This window comes from Pseudochaenichthys georgianus, chromosome 5 (assembly GCF_902827115.2).
Source record: "Pseudochaenichthys georgianus chromosome 5, fPseGeo1.2, whole genome shotgun sequence".
Classification (NCBI taxonomy): Eukaryota; Metazoa; Chordata; class Actinopteri; order Perciformes; family Channichthyidae; genus Pseudochaenichthys; species Pseudochaenichthys georgianus.
The window spans coordinates 10,009,185-10,032,326 of record NC_047507.1 but is presented as its reverse complement, the minus strand read 5'-3'; the positions used below and the strand labels follow the sequence as shown (position 1 = coordinate 10,032,326).

The following is a 23,142-nucleotide window of genomic DNA, read 5'->3' as shown; positions in this document are numbered from 1 at the left end:
CTTTTACCCAAGTAACATTTTGAATGAAGATTTGTACCACTGTAGTATAGGCCTGTGGCTACTTTTACTTAAATAGAAGATCTGTGTACTTTCTCCACCACTGAGCATTTGTTGTTCCTGTGCAGATGCACCAGATAAGGGTGTTACCTCATACTCTGAGATATCAGCCCGAGAAGTCTGGCTCATACCCTGGGGATTAGTAAGAGAAGGAATACCTGGTCATGTTTTCCGCCTCCTTACGATAGCAAAAGAAAAATAGATGTACTCACTGCTGTACTGTGTCACATTTAAGCGAGACCAACTTTTGCTAGACAGAGCCACGGGTGACAATTACAAGGTAATGATAAATGCTAAAATTAAAAAATGGATTAGGAATCCACCAAAAAGTATTGGCCATATTGAATAAATGCCAAGTTTAGAAATGGTGTGTTGAATTACTTGACTGTTAAAATAAATGTAACTTCTATAAACATGTATCAAAAGCTCCATGCTAAGATCATAAAAACTTCAAACTAGCCATTAATGTTATCACTGCTTTATACTTGTACTATATTTGGATGCCAATTCAAATTCTATTGTGCTTTTACTGGAGAGCGATGTTTAATTACCTTGTACATGTAACAGAGCCTTTATAACCATGTTTGCCACTATTAGTAAGATCTGAAAACGACTTCCACCACTATTTACCACCACAGTGATATCAATCCCAAGTTTGCTTACGCTAACTTTAGCACTTTAAGCTAATGGTCTCACCAGCTACCAAGGTGTAGGCAGTAGAACCCCTAACTTGAAAAATAGTATAGGTTTTTTTTACTTTACTTTTCACTTGCATGGCATTTTTTAATATCATTATTGTTTCAGTACAAACATGTCATATTTTTTACCTAAGACAGTGTTATGAGTTCAGGGAGGAAATTGCACCCACAGATAGCACATGGCCACACAGATAATCTTACAGTATCAAGTAGAAGAGATACAAAAAAAATCAATCTAAGATTTGTTTTGCAACAGCAAAGACCGGTATAGTTTAATTTTATCTGGAGTATCCTGTGGGGTCTAGATTAAAACAAACACAAAAACACTGTTGATACTAGAAAACTTGAGTAACAGCTTGACTAATACCCAAAGTATGCAATATACAATTACAGGTGAACAGAGTGATGAATGAGCATCAGTGTTAAACCTGCCGGGATTACTAGACCTTCATAAAGCTGGGCTGATTTCCTCCTGTGTGTGTGTGTGTGTGTGTGTGTGTGTGTGTGTGTGTGTGTGTGTGTGTGTGTGTGTGTGTGTGTGTGTGTGTGTGTGTGTGTGTGTGTGTGTGTGTGTGTGTGTGTGTGTGTGTGTGTGTGTGTGTGTGTGTGTGTGTGTGGCGTAGAGGTTGCTCATTCTAGCGGTTGGAAATCAGACAGCATTAAAACTTCACCTCAGGCTGACACCAAGCATCTTGCTTCTATGGAGCTTCTGTGTCCCTGGCCAAGTGAACCCCGTTCGGGGTGCCGAGGAATGTGCATTAGCTTCGTCCCGTGTGAGAGTCAAATTCACCTCAGGTGCACCTCTCCTGTTTCCCTTCCCCCACTCCAACATCCAATCCCACAGATAAGGTGCCATTTCCCAGACTTACCGTGGGCTTGGAATGTGAAACAGAGCGGCCGTCTGTCACAATTGTCATTTCATACATTAAACAATGACACCTTGTAAGGTAATTTGTAAAAGCCTTCTTCAATACAATCAGCAAAACAACCAACACCTTATTCAGTTATAAAATGATTTAATCTTTGAGATTCGGTCATCTGTACAAAAACATCCGAGGGAAGATGGCAGACAACAAAGGCTTTTATATTTTAAAAGTCTATGAACAATACGTTTCATGACAGACGGGCGGGACAAACAGCTCTACTTTATAAGTCTAACTCTTTCTTTCAAAACTCTAAATTTGGGATTCTTGGTGACCTTCTTGTTGAAAATCGCGAGCACCTCTTCCTCCTTTCTAAAGTTCCCATCACCGGTGAAAGTGTAGTACGCTGCCAAAACCTGGAAAAAGAAGAACAAACTCTTAACATCATAACCAAAGAGAACTGAACGTGCTGGGATCAAACTCATGATATTCAAACACTTCACTTCATGCTTCACCTTCTTCCTGAGTTTCTTTAAGGGCAGCTCCTGGTCATCTGCGTCTTTCAGTACTGCCTTGATATTTCCCTTCCAGTTGAATTTGCCTGTGAATTAATCAAAAACAAAAATGAGCTGCCAGTTGATAATACACTTATTATTCACATGTCCTGGCTGTAAACACAAGAAGCAACAACGACCCCTGGTGGCTTTGTTGTGTTAAACCATCACTTCTGTAACATGTACATCTATGGGAACCATGTTACCTTTGGGAACTTGTTGGTCCTCTGTCTCTTCTGCTGAATCATCCTCCTCTTGGTCAGCTGACAAAAAAGAATATAAACATGTATATATTTAGCTAAATAACGCATATTACATAAAGACATCAAAAGAAAGTTTTTTGTTTTAAAGATAATCCGCTATAATTATAAAGACAATATTTCCTAACACAAAGACATAAGAGTGCAATAAAACGGATGTTCTGAATAATAAACGAATTTACCCTTAATTTCTTGAATAAAATAAATGTTCATCTCAATTATTTGTAACAAACCTTGCAAAGCGGCTGCTGCTAAAATTGAGCAATTCCACACGTATTCATTAATAGACAAAATGCTGCGCTGTTGCAAATAGCAACACAATCTTATCAAATACTGTAAGGAGAAAAGCATGTCTTTAAAGGGTGCCTTACTCGTCTTAGTCTTCTTGCTGGCTGTCTCATTCCCAGCACCGTTCTGCTCTTCCTCCTCTTCTTCTTCCTCCTCACTGCTGTGCTTCCTCTTCCTGTCCTTCTTTTTCTTTTTGCCTTCTCCTGGCTCCTGTGCATTCGTCTTCTCAGCAGTTTTCACAGCCTTCCCACTCTTCTGCTGCCGGGCCTCTTTACGCTCCCGTTTGTTAAGTTTCTTCTTCTTCTCCGCGTCTTGATTGCCGTTCTGCTTTTCGTCTCCATTAGTTTCCGCTTTGACTTCAGCCACTGTCTGTTTAGCTTCTTTAGTCTCTGGGGGGGCCTGAGGAGGCTGCTGGGTTATGGGTAGGGAATAATAGAGAGCATAAAAAAAACACAAAAGGAAAACCACAAAGCGATAACCTATAAATATGAAAATAATATGAATTGGGTCAGATAACATACATCTGTGTAGCATGCTTATTTAATATTCCAGAGCCACTTAATGCCTATGCCCATACAGCAGTGGAAGAGTACTTGTTAAAGCAACTCAAGACACCAACCGATTACTGTTGACTTTAATTAACTAAAACGATTTCACCTCTGTCTATAATGGCTGACAGTGAGTGGTGTGCAAAGAGAATTGGTCAAACAAAACTTAAAAGTAAGCTTTAGGCAGAGTTACTTACATTGTCACCTGCAGAGAGGATGTCCCACACTTCATCATGAAGACCGGTATTAGATATTTGAAGACTGTTTCTCATCCAGTTCTGAAGAAAAACACAAAAGTTGCAAGAGTAGATGCATGAGAGACACACTTGCGTCTGCTTCACTTTCACATGTGCGTCATTTCATACTAACTCACCACAAACTCCCAGTTTACGTTAGAATTCTTTTTTTGAACTTATTCTTCAAACTTCTATTAAAAACAATGGGAACTTGCAAATCGCATAGCTCTACTCAGAATTCTTATGAATTTACGAGTTGTTGGTTTTATGTCCTATATATATATTGTGAGGAGCCTGGGACTTACGTTTTTAATTGCCATATCTACAGTGTAGCTACTGTGTGTGCACATGGCAATAAAGCCTTGACTCTTGATGTTTTTCATTGGATTGAGTTGAAATTGGTTCATTTTCATTTCATAGGGCCATGCAGTGTGCGAAAAAGTACACGTCCCACCGTCCGGGACGTGTTATTTACAATATCGGACAAGTAGATCTTTCAATTGACTTGTCCGGCGGACAAGTGACGTTTTTCGCCCCGATTTATTGACAAATTATTGATACATTCAGTTTACAAAAGGCAGAACTCATTCGCAAATTGTACGTGTCCGCCATTGTTCGTTTAGAAATGTTAGTTTCGGTTCTGCTTGTCGATTCATAAGGAAATGCATCTCGCCGCTTTCTGTACAGTTAGACGGGGCGGGCGGGAAGTGTAGCACAGTGGCCGCGTTGGGAAGCAAAACTCGGTTCCGAGTAGGAACAAATAACAATTTTCCGCTCCCCAGATTAATAAGAGTTGTGAGGACAGGAGGCGAGGCCGAGCCCCGCGGACTGCAGCTCTCTCTATGCTCCGTATCAGCTGATCGCTGCACGGTGCAGCTCAGCGTCTCTCTCTTTCTACACACAGCGGATCCGCTGCCCGTTTAACAGCCTCATCTTTGTCAACATTTCTTATGTTCTTTCTCGAACACGTAATGAAGGTTATTACGCGTTTTAGCTCATTTGTTGTTAATATTGACCACCATTTCCTTTATGAAGTGAAGCAGCCTCCCTGTCTGTGTCCTCGCGCTGTCCTCACATCCCCGGACCCCCAGACTCGGAGGAGCGCAGGAATGTCAGTATTGTTTATGAAGCAGGGTATAGAAAGTACATTATTGAAATGCTATTTATACTATTTATTTACTTTTACAAATAGTGAGTAGGTGGGCAGCTGCAGCATGTGTATTGCAGGACATGTGTAAGCGTGCAAGCGTCTTTGAGTTGTAGAAAAGCGCTAGGCCTATAGGCTATAAATATAATAATAATAATAATAACTTTATTTGTATAGCACCTTTCATACAGGGGATTGCAGTTCAAAGTGCTTTACATCAGTAAAAAATAAGACATAAAATCAGTGTAAAACAAGCAGCAAGAGCAAAGCATAAAGTGGGATAAAATAATTAAAAATAAAAACATGGAGAATAAAACAGAGAAATAGTGCAATGTCAATCACAGAGAATAGTGCAGTATAATAGTGTAAAATCAGTAAAATGCTTTGGTAAAGAGAGGTTTTAAGCTGCCTTTTAAAAATGCCTAATGTATTGGCTTCCCTAATATTGTTGGGTAACGTGTTCCACAGTTTTGGGGCGTAGTTTACAAAGGCTGCATCTCTCTTTTTGAGATAATAATAATGTATTATTATTATTATTAGGCCTATGTGTTGGACATGTGTGGTTGGACTGTGTCTCACAGGCAGGTTGCAGTATAACATCAGAGGAGACTGGGCCAATTGTACATTCTCAAACTGCACCACTTAGAACTAACTAAACAATGTAGAGATTATTTTTATATAATTGTATTCAATAACCGTAAGAAATTAAACAGTATGAAGTGATTTGTAAATAGGAATACAGATTTGACTTAATGTTTTCATAAATATATTTTTCTCCCAGTTTGTCATGGGACTTATTTTTACCCTCTCAACAAACCGGAATCGACAACCGAAAATAACCGGAATCGAAAAGCAGAACCGGAATCGTTAAAATCCAAACGATACCCAACCCTATGTGTGATGCAGTAAAAGCTTACCGCTCACTTACGTTAGCGGTGTTGTAAAAACCGTGGGAAAGTATAAAATACGATGATGATGAAGAAGAAGAAGATTCCAGTGGCCCCAATTTTTGTCCATTCTGGACAAGTGAAAAATGTATTCGGACAAGTAAATTGCCAAACTCACTTGTCCATGGACAAGTACTCTCTAAAAACTTTTTCTCACACTGGCCATGATATGAACTAGATATTCTTGTTTGTTGGTATAGAATAACACAAGATGTTCAATAAAACAAGCCAATGATTGATATACTGAAGTAATACCAACCTGAAACTTGGCCCTCTTTCTAGGGACGTTGTCATACGAGCTGACTTGTTGGAGCACATCCTTTAGCTTTGCACTGACTCCAGGTTTGTTCATGGCGTCATGGACTTTCTGAGGGAGGGGAATCATCAAGTTAGCAACAAAAGACTATTTGAAAAAACAAATACACAAGAGTGAGGAGAGTCGTTTCTCTGTACCTGGATCCACTGCTGCTGTTTTATATCTCCTTTGTTTGCCTTAGCCTCGTACCCTTTGCCTCCATACTTCTGGTCTTCACTGATACATTTAACGTGGTTCTTGTAGTCATCACCCCTGTTTAATGTGAACATAGACACACCATTACACACAGAGTCAGATTGGGTTCAACATTTTAAAGTTAAGCAATAGTAAATAGTCCGTCATTACCAGAAGTCTTTTCCGCAGTCCATGCAGGACAGGCTCTGGCAACCCCGGCACATGTTCACGTGTTTATCAACCTGAGCTTTTTTCAGGGATTCACCACACCCGTTGCAGGTGAAAACTACCATATTTGAACGACAATGTTGCTAGTCTAAAAAGGATTTATAACTTTGATTGAATCTGCTTACTACTGACTGCAACCAACGTGTCACTTAACGTTAAAACGAAATCGGTACAATCTTCATGCGGAATATGTCCACCGCAATGGTTTGAGCTAATGTTAGCTAACCGAAAGAAGCTTACGTTATCCAAAGACAGCAAATGTTCAAATTAACCAATTACTGCAGATGTATTAATGCCAATGGAGCCGTGTAGCTTTCCATTCGCGTAAACTTTTCAAAACACACGTGACCGCACTATACGTTAGTGCCACTTAAAGTCTTCCGTGTAAAATTGTAACATGAGAGAAGTTCTGACCAGCGTGAAAACAAACCGTGTGCAAAGCTTTGTTTTTATTCGGTAGTTAAATAGCAGGAGATTACACTTATTTTACATACGTTATATTAAACTTTAATTGCTTCTTAGTCTCAAAGTTATAATCCTATTTTCTCCTGCTTCATGTTTTGACGGCTCTAAATACAGGTTGCACCAGGAGGGGAAGTGACGTTTCTTACTCTGGAAAAGTGACCCATCATCCAAATAAAAGGTGGACTCCTCAGATGTAGGTTATATTTATGTCAAACTTGACTGAACTACAATGATTCAGAACTTTCAATTTCGGTTTTAAATGTATTTCTTCAGGGATTGTATGCCTTACCGACTCACACTGTTTACCGTTATAGTTGTTTAGCCTAGCATTGTAGTTAGCATGTTGGTGGGTTTCATCCCAATTTTTGCATGGGTGGTCTCGTAGCACAGACCGACTAGATTCTGCGCGGTTGTTGAATTATATATGAATTTATCAATTTAGAAAAACCCCTACCATCACTTTAAATGTGGTTGTGTTTCATGAATTAAAACAAACTAAATACATCGTATTTATTTAAAATATATATATATATTTATTATTTGTACACATGTCCCCCTAGGTTTTTCTGGATCTGAGTGGTTCAGCAGCTGAGTGAGCATGGACGCCCTGTCCACCCACAGCTCCTATCTGCTGCAGCAGCTCCAGGAGCAGAGGATCCAGGGTCTGCTCTGTGACTGCATGCTAGTGGTCAAAGGTGTCTGCTTCAAAGCCCACAAAAACGTCCTTGCTGCTTTCAGCTCATATTTCAGGTGCCTATTTGTATTTAATGGAGTGTTGAATCAGTGTATTTGTGTGGTTTCCATCCATTCTATTTAGCACAGTAATCATTCACTGCTGTTTTAGAGTAACAAAGTACTGCTTTGATCTTTTTCCAGGTCTTTATTCCAAAATTCCCCCAGTCAGAAGAATGAGGTGTTCAACTTGGTCATCCAGGATGTGAGCGGTATGGGACAAATATTGGACTACATGTACACCTCCCATCTTGACATCAACCAAGATAATGTTCAAGCACTCCTGGACATTGCTCAGTGTTTGCAGGTTCTAAATGTCCAGATCATGTGCAATACTTTCCTCAAGCCTTGCCCTCCACCTGTGGAGATCCCATCATTTTCTCTCCCGGGCATGTTGAGCTCCGAGCACGACTGCCTCTTGGGGAGCGGTCTTCCTCACGATGTTGACCTCCACTGTCCCTCAGAAACCCAGAGGACCAGCTTCAGCGCAGACATGGACCACAACAAAAGGATGCAGCTTTCTGTTTCTAATAGTAGCACAAATTGTGACACAGCCGGCAGCACTCAGGCGCCTGTAGAAAAACAGCTTGTCCACGGCTACAAGCTCCGTAACTTCTACAGTAAGCAGTACTTCAAACAGAGTGCACTTGAGACTAATAGTGCAGCCTTAAATCAAGCTCCGTGCCCCTTGGTGCTGGTGGAAGAGCCGCCGATTCAGCTTGGAGTCGGTCAGGGAGGCAGCAACACTCCTGTATGCTCAGGAAACGCAGTTCAGCCCAATCCTCCCTGCACATCTGTGGCAGTCGACAAGAACCCTGTCTCTTCTTTAACACCCTCAGATAATTTAAACACCCCCAGCTCTAACTCAGAAGACCCCATGCTCAACAAATCAATGCGCCCAAAGAAGGCTGTGTACCTAAAGAAATACAACTACCTCCGGTCTCAGAAGGCTTTGGAGGAAATGTTTGCTGAGTCCATGAGCGAGCCTGTCCTCAGCTGTCCCAAAGAGATTCAGCGAGAAGAGACAGTGGTCCAGACTGAAGCTACAGAAGCTCCGGTTGAGGACCTTAACGTCACCAAGGAGCCTGTTGCAGAGATGCCAACAGAAGTACAACCTCCCACATCTCCACCGGTGAACGAAGACGAGCAAAGTCTGAAGACTGTGCCCGAGCCACCGCTGCAGACCGGAAACAAGCAGTACTGTTGTGAGGAGTGTGGGAAGATCTTCAAACACCCGAGCAACCTGGAGCTGCACAAGCGCTCACATACCGGTATTTAGTCTTTATAAATCACACATTAACACTAACACGTTTCTGTAGTAATTGTAATGTAATTACAATACTGTTTTCAGACACAAACCTATTTTTCTTTCATGCAGGTGAGAAGCCCTTTCAGTGTAATGTTTGTGGAAGACATTTCTCACAGGTATTGTCTGGTGTATTACTCTTATTTCCCACAGTTATTCTTAGATATCAATCTAACTTATTTTGTTTCACAGGCTGGAAATTTACAGACACATTTGCGGCGACACTCTGGAGAAAGACCGTACATCTGTGAGTTATGTGGTAAAAGGTAAGCTAACTCCATGTATCAAATTGTCCTATATCTAATTCAACTTTTTTGTCATTCCCCTTACTCTTATAAAGGAATTATCTTTCAATGTTGTGTTTATTCTATGTTTGTGTGCCTGCACAGTTTCCAAAATCTTGGCAATTTATGTCGATTTCAGGACTAGCCTTTAAAATGTAATATGTATCTGTGTTTTCCAGCTTTACCGCATCGGGGGATGTCCATCGTCACAAAGTGGTCCACACAGGAGAGAAGCCCCATCTGTGTGATATATGTGGTCGAGGTAAATGATCGCTCTAAAACAGAATCACTTTTCTTTATAATATTCCTAATCAATATATTTGCAGTGTTTAATGAATGGTCTCGTTCTCAAGTTAAACCTTTCCAAAATCCTCCACAGTGGTGTGAGCTGCGTTGTTCACAGACTCGGCTGTAACGTATTTTTCTCCTGGTGTGTTATTCACTGTTCTTGTCTTGTCACTCAGGATTTAACAATTTAAGTAATCTCAAGGAGCACAAAAGGACTCACACCACAGACAAGACATTCACATGTGACCAATGCGGGAAGTCCTTCAACACGCACAGAAAGCTTCTGAAGCACAAGGGCCGCCACACTGGAGAGAAGCCTCACAGCTGTGCCACCTGCGGTAAGGATGGGACAGCGGCTATCTTCTTGAAAGTGTTATTCACGTTGATTTCACTTTGGATGTAGTTGCATAAATCCCTTTCCTAGGACTGAAATAATTAGTCCGTTAACAGAAAACTAAGCGGCGACTATCTTGATAATCGATTAGTCGCTTTATTCATGTTTTAAAAACAAGTTAACATTCATTGGTTATAGCTTTTTAGTGGGAAGGACTTGAGGCTCTTTATCTAATGTGACTATAAATTGCATGTCTTCCGGTTATTTACTTTTGATTTGAAAATAATCTTTTGAGTGCGACACCTTGGGCTTTACTGAATTCCAAAAGTTGTTTTCCGTGTTTTCTAAAATGTTAAAAACTAAATTATAAATCAATGCTATTATCTTTTGATTGACTATTTCTAATAATAGGCTTTCCGAGCATAATGGAATTTTGAATGTGTTGATGCTGACTTGTTGTCATAATTTCAATATTGATTTAAAACATTGAGTTTTGTAGTCATTTCGAATCAATAAATCTCCAAGAAAATGTTACCTGGTGCTTATTAACAAAAGCTTAGGGTTAGGGTTAGCTTGATCTTCAGAATATACTCTAGCTAATGCCTTCACAGTATCTACATTTAATGTGTGTTTTCTTAAATATTGTAGGAAAGTGCTTCATCGGCTCAGGGGACCTGCAGCGCCACATACGGTCACACACAGGTGAGAAGCCTTACATCTGTAACGCCTGTGGAAAGAGCTTCACCCGCTCCGCCATGTTGAGGAGACACCGCAACCGACACTGCAAGGGGGCTCCAACCGACAGCCCGCCCTCAGACAACTCTGACCCCCCCTGTAGCTCAGAAGGTGCCCCCGTCCCCAAACCTGTCCGCCTGAGAAAACGTCCTCCCGCCTCCACTTCGCAGCCTTTCCCCAGCACGACGCCCCATGCAGGGTTAGAGAAACCCTCATCGCCTTCACCACCACCAACACCTCATACAGAGACTCCACCTCCCAGCATGCAAATCAGCCCAGCTCCCTCCCCCACCCCTCTTCCAGAGCTGCGATCCCTGGTCCCCCATCACCTGCTCTCCTCCAACCACCAGGAGAGGAGCACAGCCATGATTTCTTCAGACCACATGAAGCTTGCCAAGTCCCTCCACCTCTCTGAGGAGGCGGTGTACGGGCCGTATGTGGAGAATGGGATGTCAGGGGAAATGGGCAGAGATCCGATGGGGAGACCCTACCTTCCTCCCACAGATAATCACTGCGGCTCCCTCACTTCCTCTAGCCGGCCCATCAGTGGGTCGTACAGGTCCACTGAGGGCCAGTTTACCTCCAGTGTCACTCTGTGGGGCCTGGCAATGAAGACTCTGCAGAACGATAATGACATGGAGCAGTAGAATATTGCACCTGATGAGATATTTCATGAGCATAGCCGGTTCGGAGGGTGTGCAATCCCCACCAATGTTTTGATAAGCTTATATTTTCATCACATTTGTACTACTTGTAAAACACAAATGGTAGCTAAGCAGACATTAAAGAATATTGAAATAGTTGACTTGTGTTTTGTGTCGATTGTTCCGATTATGCAATAAAAAAATGCTTCCAATTGTTTTAATCCTGAATCTGAAAAACAAATTAGAACTGCTGCTGTGCTGCTCTTTAAACGTCCAAGGTGCACGCCTATATGTTCTGACCACACCCAAATCAGTGATGTCACAACAGGTGTCCTCCATCACACTTCAACATGTCAGTATATCGCCCTGTGATTCAGTGTGGATCTTTTTTTAACTGTTAACATCCCAGCAAGCATCTCAGCTAATAAAAGTGTCAGTGAAACTCTCACTTTTTATATACTGCAATGCACTTTCAAATGTACAAATGCAGACCAATTTGTTGTCTTTCTTTCTTGAAACAGTAAACGGGAAAACGACTGCGATGCTTTTTTATTTCACAAACCTTAAAGGACATTTGTATCAAAACTCCCTCTCTTGAAGGTGAAGGCAGCAAAGGTTATTGATGGCCATACGTCAATCCACTCTAAATATGTCTAGTATCAATATCAGTGATGCCATGCTGTATATTTTCATGAGCTCAGATGGATTTAGAGAGGGTTTTTCTTTCGAATGTCCCTCCTCGCGCCTTTCACTAAAGATTATTTGGTTTGGTTCATAAAATAAAAGAGCAAGAACAGACATCTTTTTTTCTTTCTGGGATCCTAGTTTATTCCAAGGCTGCGTATCTGAGTATATATGGAGGACAGAACATGACATAAGTAACAAATAAATACAGGAATTAAAAAATATACAAGAAAGAATAAAAAGTTGAGACTAAAACAGAACACACATTATATTGAATGAATTTCTACATTTATTTTCCTCAATATAAATATATTTATTAATTCATTTTCATTTTCACACAATGTTGTTCTGCTTGGTAGCCTTGTATTCTGTGGATACAACAACATGTATAACAAATGTACTTTCAATTGCTCTGAACGTTCAACAAGTGCACGTGTCTTTAACAATATCTTTGAGTTGCTATAAGATTTTCTTTTACTTCTGGTCAGAACCAGTCACACTTTCATTTGGGAGCTATGTGTCAAGTTGTGCACAAAGTGGCTCTTCTGTCTTCAATAAATATTTTAAAAGCTTTCAGCAGCGGGAATTTCCGGCATATTCATGTTCTGTATAAACAAAAGTACAATTTGTGATATTGGGCTGATTAAATAAACTTTGATTTACTTGTATTGATGTATGTGGCGCAAGAAGTACAGTTCTCTTCAGAGCCCTCAAGAGCCAGATATAAATGTTTATTAGTGGTGTTGCTACTACCTACAACTCAGTGACAGGGGTTTAAGGGATGGGATTTCTAACAGGTTTGAGATTTTGAAGCTCTTCTCCACTATCGCAGTGAGATAACACACACATTGTACAAGCGGCAAACTACACACTGGGATAAATCAACATGATGACTGCATGGCTGGGATTGATCCCACCACCTTCTGACTCAAAGACAACAACTCTCCCTCTCAGCCACAGGCAAATTATGGACTTTAAAATGAGATTGAATGGAAGTTTTCTTTAAATGGGAAAAAACCAGAAGTTTGGTAAAGTTGGAAAGGTACCGAGGCTTAATTCCATTGTTTCTAAAAGACATATTAAATAAACCTGACTCCAGATGCCCTGGTAGTTTTGTTTTCTGAACAATGTAAGTGAACGCTGTTGTGGATATTTTAGACTCGTCAATACTGTAAAGATGTACAATGAGAGTAATCAATAATAAACTGGTGAAAGCAAGCAGCGTTGTCTTGTTGGTTATTCATTTGAAGCTTCAAATGGTACAGGTCTCACAGAGTATAGGATAGTCTGCAGGAGTGTGCGCAATAGTCACAAAATAGCAAAGCTTATATACAAGATAGGGCGGGCAGACAGAGTTTTGTGTATATGTCGGAACGCCTCAGAAATCTGCTTTCACACGGATGTCTCATATCGCTATTAGACACCTGTGTCCTTGAGCTGTAGAAAGTATAACAGTTATCAGAAGATGGAAGTTCAAACTTAGTGTGAGGAGGAGTAGTTTCAACATAGTCTGCCAAATCAGCTCTGTGGCCTTGAAGCGCTTGAGAAGAATAACCCTCATTAGAGTATGAGAGGAAACAGCAAATATGAAGAAATGGTACAGTAGTGTAGTTAGACAATGCTTTTAGAAGCATTTGGTTTTAGCATATAAGGTAACATAAGAAATGTCCACTACAACGTAAATGTAGAAGATGTGTGTTCTGTTTTATTCTCAATTTGTATATATTTATACATTTATTAATTTCGATATCCATTTGTTTATTTATTCCTGAAGTTGTTCACGGCACATAAACAGTGTTTCCTGACTGGGAATCTAACCCGGGCCGCGGCGGTGAGAGCACCGAATCCTAACCACTAGACCACCAGGGACCTCCAGTGGGATAATGTTAACACATTTAATGCAATATATAACATACCGTAGTATTCCTGTTTAAGTGTTGTTGTTCTTTTATTTTCATATTTTAAGGAAAGATAATCTAAAGTCTCAATCTTTCCGGTAGCTTTTATATCATGTGACTCATTAACTCAAAATCAAGGCAGAATTGTTTTACTATAAAGTACAAATACTACATATTTTTAATTTGATTTCAGGACGTCTTCTTATGTTATGTGAATATTGAACATAACACTGTTGGTGAAGCAGGCAACCTCAGGAGTTATTCCTAACTACAAACGTGCACCTGTCCTCATCACAGCATACTATTTGTCTGAACATATGAATACACTTTTACCTTAGACATTTCAGTGATGTCTTACAAACGTTAAGATTTTCAAAAAAAGTGTTTAGCCCAGAAAGGGAAGTCAGGTGAAATATAATGTGTTGATTAGCTTCAATATATAAATATGCACTGCAATCTTTGGAATTAGAATTAGACAGAATCAGAATCAGAATTCCTATGTGTCGGTCAAAATGTTCGGTATTACATCAGCAAAAGTACAGTACCGATGAAGTAACAGACTAGACTTACATATTATATAAATATGTAAATAAACCCAATAAGTAAAACATAACAGATACACCATGGTAAAAAAACAAAGTAGAAGTATATATTTTGTGATTATGTAAGTAGCTGGTACTGTTTACATATTTTCAATACAGTGAAATAAAAATCAAGTGTAAATTGCACAAGGGTATATTGCAAGAGTCGATATTACACACAGTTTTTATGTACAGGATACTATAGTAATACACAGTCCAGTGCAATAGGGGGCGGTATGACTCTTGTTATTTGATATTAAAGGCTGGTCCACAGTGCACACCAGCTCAGTAGAATGAATGGAGACAGAAAATACATCTAGATTCGGCTTTTAGTGCATTTTACAACTTTAAGGACCTAATGATTATAATAAGGGCTATAAAATAGTTCATATTGGGTAGTTTATTTAGTTAAAAAAAAGTATCCGCGCTGATTTACAGACGTCTCTTTCCCAATGTTAGTCAATGGGGGAAAGTCACGGACTGATACGGAAGTTGTAGTACCGCCGTTTGGACACAACGAATATTTTCACCCGAGTGCGGCGCACTTCCTGGGGGCTTGGTGCACACACACACACAGCTGGCAACAGAGAGCTGACAGTCAGGTTATCATAAAATGGCTAACGCTACGCTCCAGTCGTTCAATGTCTTTCTCACGGAGAGGTTAACCGCAGCTGCAGTGGACATCTACGGGTTCGTGGAGAAGACCATCGTGGACTACCAGGATGAAGTGTACCAAACCAAGCTGGAGAACCAGAGGCTGCAGAGGCTGCTGGATCTGGTCTACAAGCCGGACATAAGGCTGCACAGAACAGGTATGTTTCTCAGTGTGCACCTAACCTTACTATACGCTATCATGGTAATTGTCCAGTAACGTTAATTAAAGCACAGAAGCTAACACCGTGTACAGTCTGTTACGTGCTTTCTATTTGCTACATTATGTTAGCAAGCAGTTTTAGCTAGCGTTACTGTTTTCCATCTGAAGACAGTCAAAGAGAGTAACTATACGGTCAATTTACATGTAGGCCTAAGTATGATAATATATGTTATACGGGCAATTATAATTATTGGTCGTAGAAAGATGTACGGTGGCCCTGAAGTGCAAGTCGAAACAACATTTCACAAAATACTACAGCATTTCAGAAAACACTACAGCATTTCACAAAGCACCACAGCATTTCACAAAGCACCACAGCATTTCAGAATATGTATACGGTGGCCCTGAAGTGCAAGTCAAAATGATTTATATGGATTTATGTACTGCATATAAAACAAATATATTTGTATATTTGAGGGATACCATGGCCAATTGTATGACATCAAACCCCACTTATAGTCTTGTAAAAGAGGTCATATTTAGGCAGGGGGATTATGAACCCTTAGATTGTAGAACATTTGCAAATGATCTGGTGTAGCAAATAACATGAAAAACACCTTGAGAAGAGCGCAGTAGTATTGGCCACCCTGAGCCTGAATGGCCTTGACACCGTCACCAATGGCAACGCTACTCTTGCAAGTAAGAAATTGAACAACAATGGTTCGTCAATGCTTACATTCATTGTTTGTCACATTGTTTTCTTCCAGGAATGTGTCCCTTATATGATGTCGCTTATTGAAACTGCGTTTCTCTTTTGTGATTTCCTGTTTGTAATTCTAACCTGTGTACTTCCCGGTCATTTTTACGAGGAGTTTACGGTGGCCGACAGGTGCAAACTGGCTGCAACGGCCCAACACTTTTCAATTAGGAGAAATGTGCTGCAGCTGCAGAAACAATGCAAATATTCGAACACAAATGTGCCAAAACACATGGAAATTAAGAAAAGTCTTCACCAACTTGACAACACATGCGCAGCATTGAGAAAACATTTACCATTTGCATGTGTATATGCATATTTGTGTGTTTTTCTATTTGCATTGTTTCTAGAAGCTGCAGTGCGTTACTCCTAATGGGAATGTTTTAGGCCGTTTGCACCTCTCTGCCAGCGTGTTGGGATTGTGGAGTGAGAAGTTCAAGTCATTAACCCGAAGAGTGAAACAAAGCTTCACAGTATTGAATCACACCTGGGAGTGTGTGTTTAAATGGAGCTTACATTTGCCAAATTATTGTTGATGTATCAGCCATACAAGAGTTATCTTAGGTGCATGTCATATTGGAGGAATCAGAATTGTTGCTCACAAGTTGTCAACAAACACAGGAAAGTTATTCCCCTCTACCATACGATGTCAATCTGGAGTGCAAGCAACGCTTAGTACATGTTTCTATGCCGTGTGATTGTGCGACACCTTGTAGGAGAAGTAAATCATCTGCCTTGTAATGCCGTTTGAGCGTGGATCTGGGGGTTGTTATCATTTGCTCAGGTGCTTACTGTGATGTGTTCCTCCTGTGTAGTGAATGATCACTTTGATTCCTTTAATAAAGTACCTTACGCTTACTATGAATAATAAAGAGGCCTAATTGAGAGCTTTCTTCAGATAGAAAAATCTCAGGTGTGAAGTTCAGAATAGATGAATGTGTTTTCACCAGCTCACACGACCTACTGTCTCAATGTGTTCATCCACGTGCAAAAGCACCGTGGCCCTGCAGATATGTTCAAAAAGCTACAAGCACACACAGATACATTGTGTTGTTCATTGCAGTATTCTCTTGAACACCGTGGGGCGCACAAAGAAAACATTCTTTGAAAAAGCAAGAAGTGAAACACAGAGGAGGAATCTCATTGTATTCATGGGCATATTTTATTGCTTATATACAATCACTGTAAGGCAGTGCTTCTCAAAGTGTGGTCCGTGAGCGCCCCCTAGTGGTCCGTGAGTATATTGGTACAATTTCACATTTGAAATTAATTAATTTATTTAAGTTTTCCGTACTCTCGCAGGAATATCTCCGCAATGGAGCGAGCTTAAGTTTCACCTTCGATTGCATGATATAGCCCAGATAAATACCTTCATCACACATGTTGCCACTTGTTTGTACCATTTGCAGGCGATTTGTAAAAAAACGATGTGTCTTTGGATATTTGTGGAGTTAGGTGGTCCGCGAGTGTTTTTTTATTGGTTAAGTGGTCCTTGGTATGAAAAAGTTTGAGAAACACTGCTGTAAGGAAGACACAAGTATTTGGAACAGCATATGCATTAAAATAAAAAAGAAGTTCCTGCAAATAATTTATTTTGGTTTGCAGATTTGTGTTTTTTTAAAAGCATTTAAAGATGAAGTGGCTGTTTCTTTCATCAGTTGTTCACCTGTATATGTTATGAATGGCCCATCATGCAAATGTCCAGTAAACTAGTGAATCACACTTGAGAGACATGTACTCTGTGTCTTGTAATGTTTTTATAGACGTTCCTGCTCACTGTTTTAAAACCATAACTTGAATGATATGTCTCTGCTGCCGTAAGGACGAGCACCACGCCTTGGGATTAATCAAGTCCACCAATATAGTTTGTGTGATCAGAGAAGTGATTTTTTTTAAGCTGCTACCAAAATCATTTTCCTATCCACTGTTACAGATTCAAGGCACATCGAACTGCCCACACCGACACAGGAGGTTTTTGCTCAGGAGCAGCAAAAAAACCTGCCCATTAAAGAGGAACTGACCGAGGCTGTGGACTCACCAGTACATCCGGCTTACAGCAGCACTACTGACACCCTCACTGAGAGGGTCACAGAAGGAGAGCATGAAGAAAATCAGATGCCAGACAATTTAATTCAAGTTGTGACATTTGCAGAGCGCAGCCAATACGAAATGCCAGACAGCCTGAGTCGAGTTGTAACAGTCGGAGAGCACATGGATTATGACATGCCTTCACAGGATGACCAACCGTTCCCGTCCTTTGGAGTATCCCCGCTATATACAAATAAGAGACCCTTTTTTTGTTGTAAAATTTGCCGTCAGTATTTCCTGAGACAAGAAGAGTTACAATTGCACCTCGCAGCTCATGCAACAACAAGTTCACCAACGTCCAGCGACAACGGGAGTGAAGCGATCCCCCACATGATGACGCACACAGACGAGAAACCATACGCCTGTCCCATTTGTGGTAAGGGATACAAGCTGAAGAGTCATATCAAAGAACACGTGAGGACTCACACTGGAGAACGGCCTTACCCCTGCTTCACCTGTGGGAAGAGCTTCAACAGATCTTCCAACATGAGTAAACACGCCCGGATCCAACACAGCGAGAGCATGCCTTTCAAGTGCATGCAATGCAGCGAGCGCTTTCCTGTGCTCGTTATGTTCAGACGGCACATGAAGAAGGTCCACTTGGTCAATATCTCTGTGTGAAATTCTGTAGCTGACTGTAAAAGTTCAGAAGTTACTAGTGGTAAAACAAAATTAATCTAAAGGGCTTTTTATTATCAATCAAAATGAGCTTTTTGCACACGCTGTTTGTGTTTTCTGAAGGGAAGAGCAAATATATGTATAAAGTGTATCTCGAGCCGGTTTCTGAAACTCACCTACCCCACCTTTAAGTTATAAGGCTCAAATGAAATGGAAAAGTAATGTAGAAGTGACAGATGCTAGTGAGCAAGCTGCTGGTCGCATCGACATGGATGCTGATTGTTGACATGTGTGCAATGGACTTGAAACTTTAACCAAAGATGTCCTCGAGACGGTATGAATTGACTTTGAAGGTTTTGCATAAGTCTGTTTGAAGGTTGGGAAGAAGAAACCTTTAGCCTCCAGGGTGAGCAGTGTACATTTTGATAAATCACCTCCAGTGACTTAAGACTAAAGTCTGAAAATGATCAAATCTGGATGTGCAGAGTTGGAAAGTGTCTGTTTTCTGCTCCCATGCATCTGCTTAAGGCTTGTGGCTCAAGGCTGCTCCCAGCAACAAACATCCAAATTCCTGACCTAACTGTCAGCATAGAGTTGCATTGTGGGTAATGGAGTGTTGTTAAAACAGAATATCTTTAGTTCTGCTGCTTTCTTTAACTTGCTGTTCAACAATCAAACAGTTCTGTTCTCGGATTTTTGTTTTAGTCCGGCCAAAGTTTTTGAAGACCAATATGTTTGATGAGATTGTTGATGTGCTTTTTTTTTAAATTATGATTTTCATAGTTCGATTTGCACTAACCTGTATTTAAGGTTTGATATAAATAGTTTGCTTGATTGTTTAAACATACTTTAATAATGGAAGACAAATGCATTTGCTAATTGATTATAATTAATTTGTTTGTGTTGCCTTAACAAAACATTGATACTATGCCGCTATAGCAACGCTTCAACGCAGCAGCACTGTGTTGAAGATACATGTGCTTGATGAATGTATTGGACAATGTTTCAGCTCGACAGATTACAGATACATTACTGGCTTTCACTAACTCTGTGTGTACCATGCGTGTACTAGATTGTCTGTTTGTTGAGAATAAAGACGGACTGTTAAAACACTCCACTTGTTGTTAGTTTGAGCAAAATGACATGTGGGTGAAAAGTGTGTGCTCAGAAGATCAAAAGCTTTTTTGGCGTGTGACTGAGAACGCTAGACCCCAGGCAACACAGATACATCACATCCTTTGAATGGCTCCTGAACTTAAAAAAGTAATTGATTGTTTTGGTCTAACACAAGAAAAAAAAAGGCCTTTTTAATTTTGGGCCTCTTCTGTGGTTTTCACTCTTGACAGTTGTTTCCCTTCATGAAGTTGATGTGCTCTGAGGCAGCTGATCTCAAAGGTAACCGTCCAGAATGGTGTGGATTCATGGCATCACTATTTTTGCAGTGGCAACCTTGATGCGTGCTGAGAGTGTAATGTGTTTCCGTTTCCTCCCTTGCAGATACCAAACAGCCAACTACACTGCCACCTTCAGAGGAGACGCTACCCAGACAGCCGGAGTGGATCCCCGGGGTGTGCCAGGATGAACCGGGATCCTCCCAGATTAAAGAGGAGGAAGAGCAGCAGAAAGAGGAACTGTGGATCAACGGGATCAACGAGCCACCTTCAGCAGACGAGAGCGATGACGGCGACGCCTTGACGAAAGAACTCATAAAAACGGTGCAACAGTTGGAAGACTGCAGAGCTGCAGAGGAGGGCAGAGAGTCAGAGCCGGCCCCTGCCGAGGATCCAGAACCCTCTGAAGAGAGGACCAGCACCACCTTGTACCGCTGCCACATATGCAACTACATATTCACCAAGAAAAGTGTGCTTACCTGGCACCTCAAGACGCACGAAAGCAAGTCACATGACAGCAAGGGGAACTTTGACTGTCACATATGTGGCAAACACATACCCTGTCAGAGCAATCTGCAGAACCACATGAGAGTGCACACCGGAGAGAGACCCTACAGCTGCCATTTCTGTGGCAAGTGTTTTAAACTGAAAGGACACATGACGGAACATATAAGAACTCACACAGGAGAGAAGCCTTTCAGCTGTCACATCTGTGACAAATCCTTCAACAGAGGTTCAACTCTGAGAAAACACGTTTTAGCCAAACATAAAGAGGAGAGACCGTACAAATGTGGGGATTGTGACGAGTTATTCACAGAGAGGCTGCTGATGAAGAGGCACATGCGGAAAGTACACGGAGTCAAACTGTCCACGAGTCAAAGTCCTGCAGAGAAGACGCAATGATGCCGCATGTTGCGTACAGTCCAGAGTCATAACGACTACTAGCTCCACGAAGTGTGGTCCCAATACCAGAACCTTTTTTCAAAGTTTGGCTTTTTTGGATTGTAATTGCGGTACACTACAGATTCCGTTTTTGTTGTTGAAGCAAATGTCAATGTTGTCTAATATAAATATAGCCATACAAGAACTTTAGGAAAGCTCTTTTGCTTTCTTGCCAAAAGTTAGTTGAGTAGATGTAAGGAGGTGAAAGCTGAGCATAAAAACTGAGAGCAGATTAGCCTGGTTCCATTTCAAAGATCAAAAATACACCTCGTTTAGAAAATAATGTATTCCATCAAGGTATAAAATATATGTATTATATTACAACATATTTAAAAGATAGCGTTATAGGTGCTGATTGGTGTATTATTGAACTTTTGACAGACCCAAGCTAGCTGTCTATAGTTTCATCCATTCCTAATGCTAAGCTAGGCTAACAGTTACCTGGCTCTAGCTCCAAGAAATGCACACACACACAGAGGCCCATTAGATAAACAAATACAAACATGTGTATACAGACAATGTAGGGCTGACGGTATTCTACAGAGTCCCAATGACTTCATGCTTCAGAACACCGGAGGGTTTAAAGTGCTGCCTGTCTGAAGTTGTTCATTACTAAACTTCATATGTGCTGAACATTAAGATACTATTTTCCATTTCTTCTGTTTTCGTTACCTCTCGTAATCATTCATATGAACCTTAAGAATTGTATTGTGTGGCATAAAAAAAAGATAAAACTGATCAACCATTTAAATTCAATTGTGCATCATAACATTCACAATGGTGGTACCTTATCTGTTAACTCGTGACATGTTGTACTGTAAAGTTGTTTTATATATTTATTGATATTGTATATATATTTTTATTTGTATTTGCCACAGTCCAGTTCAGTATTATGGCGTGTTGTAAAACCAGCTACATGAACGTGAAATGTAAAGCTTAAAAGAAACAGTTGTTAAAGTATGGCACAAACTGTATCACTTGCGTTGTTTTTCCTTTTCTGTGTCACATATAAGTGAAATGTAGCTGTTCAGGAGTAAAACTAGTTTTAGAAATAATTACATTACATACATACAACTGCTTTGGATAATTAGAGTCGGATGTATTGAAGATGATCTCATCAGCTGTAACAACTGTAAGCAAACACTTACTCTTATTGGCAGTACAAACAGTGGTTGTGTGTGTCAGTAGGGAGGAAATCATTTTGAAAGATAAGAAGGAAAACTACCTCCTTTAAGAGGGTATACTATTCTAAATCTAATATGTTCTTACCCCTACCTGCAGAGGCAATGCTGCTCTGTTGCCCGGACAGAGATCACCAGACTCTGGATTTTAATTCTCTCATCTCAGTCACCAAAGGAGACCGCTCAAATGACAAGCAAATAAAGGTGATTGTGTAGGATGTGTTATCAGTCTGCAGGGGGCGCGTGTCTGCTTCAAATGTCTGAGTGCAGGAGAGACTCAGGTTCTCGTAGATGCGGCAAAATAAAGTGTGTGTGTTTTTATGTGTGTCTTTGTTTGCATGAGTGTCTTTGTTTGCATGAGCCTGGTTTGTCCCTGGCTGTCAAATATTGCATAATGCAAACCCCAAAGTGGTACGAGTGGTTCTGCTGCATTTCAGACATGATTCTATGGATCAAAGAAAAAAATAAGAGTGCAAATCTGTAGCTTTATTTACTGTACGCGTTACATAAATGACTACGGTAAGGTTTACCATACTAATTATTGTTGCTAGTGTAGAAAGATGTTTTCTTTTTTGTTGGAATAATATTACTTTGTTATTTTTGACTTCAAGAATTTCTAATTTTAATACAGTAATTATTACTTTTTTATTTATCACACTTGATTATTGTATCAACGTTTTATTTTGAGTTTGCAATTGTAAAATATGTTTAATAGTATATTGCTGCCCTCTAGCTGCAGCTGTGGCAGCCTACAAGTAATTTAAATGATACAACTAATTCAAATTAGTTCAGATTCAATGAACATTTATTTATCTTCAATCCCAAATATATTTTTTAATTCAAAGTATTATATTACCGGGACATATTAGAGTGCAGTGCATTTCCTCTGAATGAGCTTTTTCTTTTGATCAATGAGTGTGCATCTGAAATAACAGACAAGAATAACGACCCAGATTTATAAAATAACAAATGAGTTCCCTCCAATGACAAAAAATGATGGCGTCACTCCTCTTTGAGGAGACCATTCCCCGCCTGTCTATACTAAACCACACCCCCCATAAAAAAAATCCGCAGAAGACTCGGG

The 23,142-nt window shown here is 40.3% G+C and overlaps 3 protein-coding genes across 6 annotated transcripts; 2 read left to right on the top strand and 1 right to left on the bottom strand.

Annotated features, from left to right (window-relative positions):
- Window positions 1–1,750: 1,750 nt before the first annotated feature.
- lyar (Ly1 antibody reactive homolog (mouse)) lies at window positions 1,751–6,659 on the bottom strand. Of its 2 annotated transcripts, none has more exons than XM_034083031.2 (8): window positions 6,260–6,659; window positions 6,052–6,166; window positions 5,858–5,965; window positions 3,466–3,546; window positions 2,804–3,128; window positions 2,379–2,435; window positions 2,134–2,219; window positions 1,751–2,034 (listed from the first exon to the last, which is right to left on the bottom strand). In XM_034083031.2, exons 1-8 carry the CDS (start codon window positions 6,379–6,381, stop codon window positions 1,897–1,899), a joined length of 1,032 nt encoding a protein of 343 aa, XP_033938922.1. In that variant the 5' UTR covers window positions 6,382–6,659; the 3' UTR covers window positions 1,751–1,896. The 2 variants fall into 2 exon arrangements, with proteins under 2 accessions (XP_033938922.1, XP_033938921.1); XM_034083030.2 differs by having other exon boundaries at window positions 2,804–3,131; window positions 6,260–6,658.
- Window positions 6,660–6,905: 246 nt separating this feature from the next.
- Window positions 6,906–11,319, top strand: zbtb49 (zinc finger and BTB domain containing 49). The gene is made up of 8 exons (XM_034083008.2): window positions 6,906–6,974; window positions 7,342–7,531; window positions 7,658–8,784; window positions 8,892–8,938; window positions 9,012–9,085; window positions 9,283–9,365; window positions 9,568–9,729; window positions 10,374–11,319. Exons 2-8 carry the CDS (start codon window positions 7,380–7,382, stop codon window positions 11,105–11,107), a joined length of 2,379 nt encoding a protein of 792 aa, XP_033938899.1. The 5' UTR covers window positions 6,906–6,974; window positions 7,342–7,379; the 3' UTR covers window positions 11,108–11,319.
- Window positions 11,320–14,760: 3,441 nt separating this feature from the next.
- On the top strand, window positions 14,761–22,379 carry LOC117446694 (zinc finger protein 37A-like). 3 transcript variants are annotated; one of them, XM_034083034.1, is made up of 3 exons: window positions 14,998–15,079; window positions 19,891–19,939; window positions 20,042–22,379. In XM_034083034.1, the coding sequence occupies exons 2-3, from the start codon at window positions 19,903–19,905 to the stop codon at window positions 20,836–20,838; spliced, it is 834 nt and encodes a 277-aa protein (XP_033938925.1). In that variant the 5' UTR covers window positions 14,998–15,079; window positions 19,891–19,902; the 3' UTR covers window positions 20,839–22,379. The 3 variants fall into 3 exon arrangements, with proteins under 3 accessions (XP_033938924.1, XP_033938923.1, XP_033938925.1); XM_034083033.2 differs by lacking the exons at window positions 19,891–19,939; window positions 20,042–22,379 and adding an exon at window positions 17,772–19,813 and having other exon boundaries at window positions 14,761–15,079; XM_034083032.2 differs by lacking the exon at window positions 19,891–19,939 and having other exon boundaries at window positions 14,763–15,079.
- The last annotated feature ends 763 nt before the right edge of the window (window positions 22,380–23,142 follow it).

Bases quoted from the DNA above. Each gene is read 5' to 3' on its own strand.
- lyar (XM_034083030.2), bottom strand. From the start codon at position 6,381: ATGGTAGTTTTCACCTGCAACGGGTGTGGTGAATCCCTGAAAAAAGCT. The intron at 3,547-5,857 runs GTTGGTATTACT...GTTTTTCTTCAG, and splicing joins GAAAGAGGGCCAAGTTTCAG to AACTGGATGAGAAACAGTCT. The intron at 2,035-2,133 runs GTGAAGCATGAA...TTCTTTTTCCAG, and splicing joins TAAAGAAACTCAGGAAGAAG to GTTTTGGCAGCGTACTACAC.
- zbtb49 (XM_034083008.2), top strand. From the start codon at position 7,380: ATGGACGCCCTGTCCACCCACAGCTCCTATCTGCTGCAGCAGCTCCAG. The intron at 8,939-9,011 runs GTATTGTCTGGT...TTTGTTTCACAG, and splicing joins GTGGAAGACATTTCTCACAG to GCTGGAAATTTACAGACACA. The intron at 9,730-10,373 runs GTAAGGATGGGA...TAAATATTGTAG, and splicing joins TCACAGCTGTGCCACCTGCG to GAAAGTGCTTCATCGGCTCA.
- LOC117446694 (XM_034083032.2), top strand. From the start codon at position 14,881: ATGGCTAACGCTACGCTCCAGTCGTTCAATGTCTTTCTCACGGAGAGG. The intron at 15,080-20,041 runs GTATGTTTCTCA...CCTCCCTTGCAG, and splicing joins CATAAGGCTGCACAGAACAG to ATACCAAACAGCCAACTACA.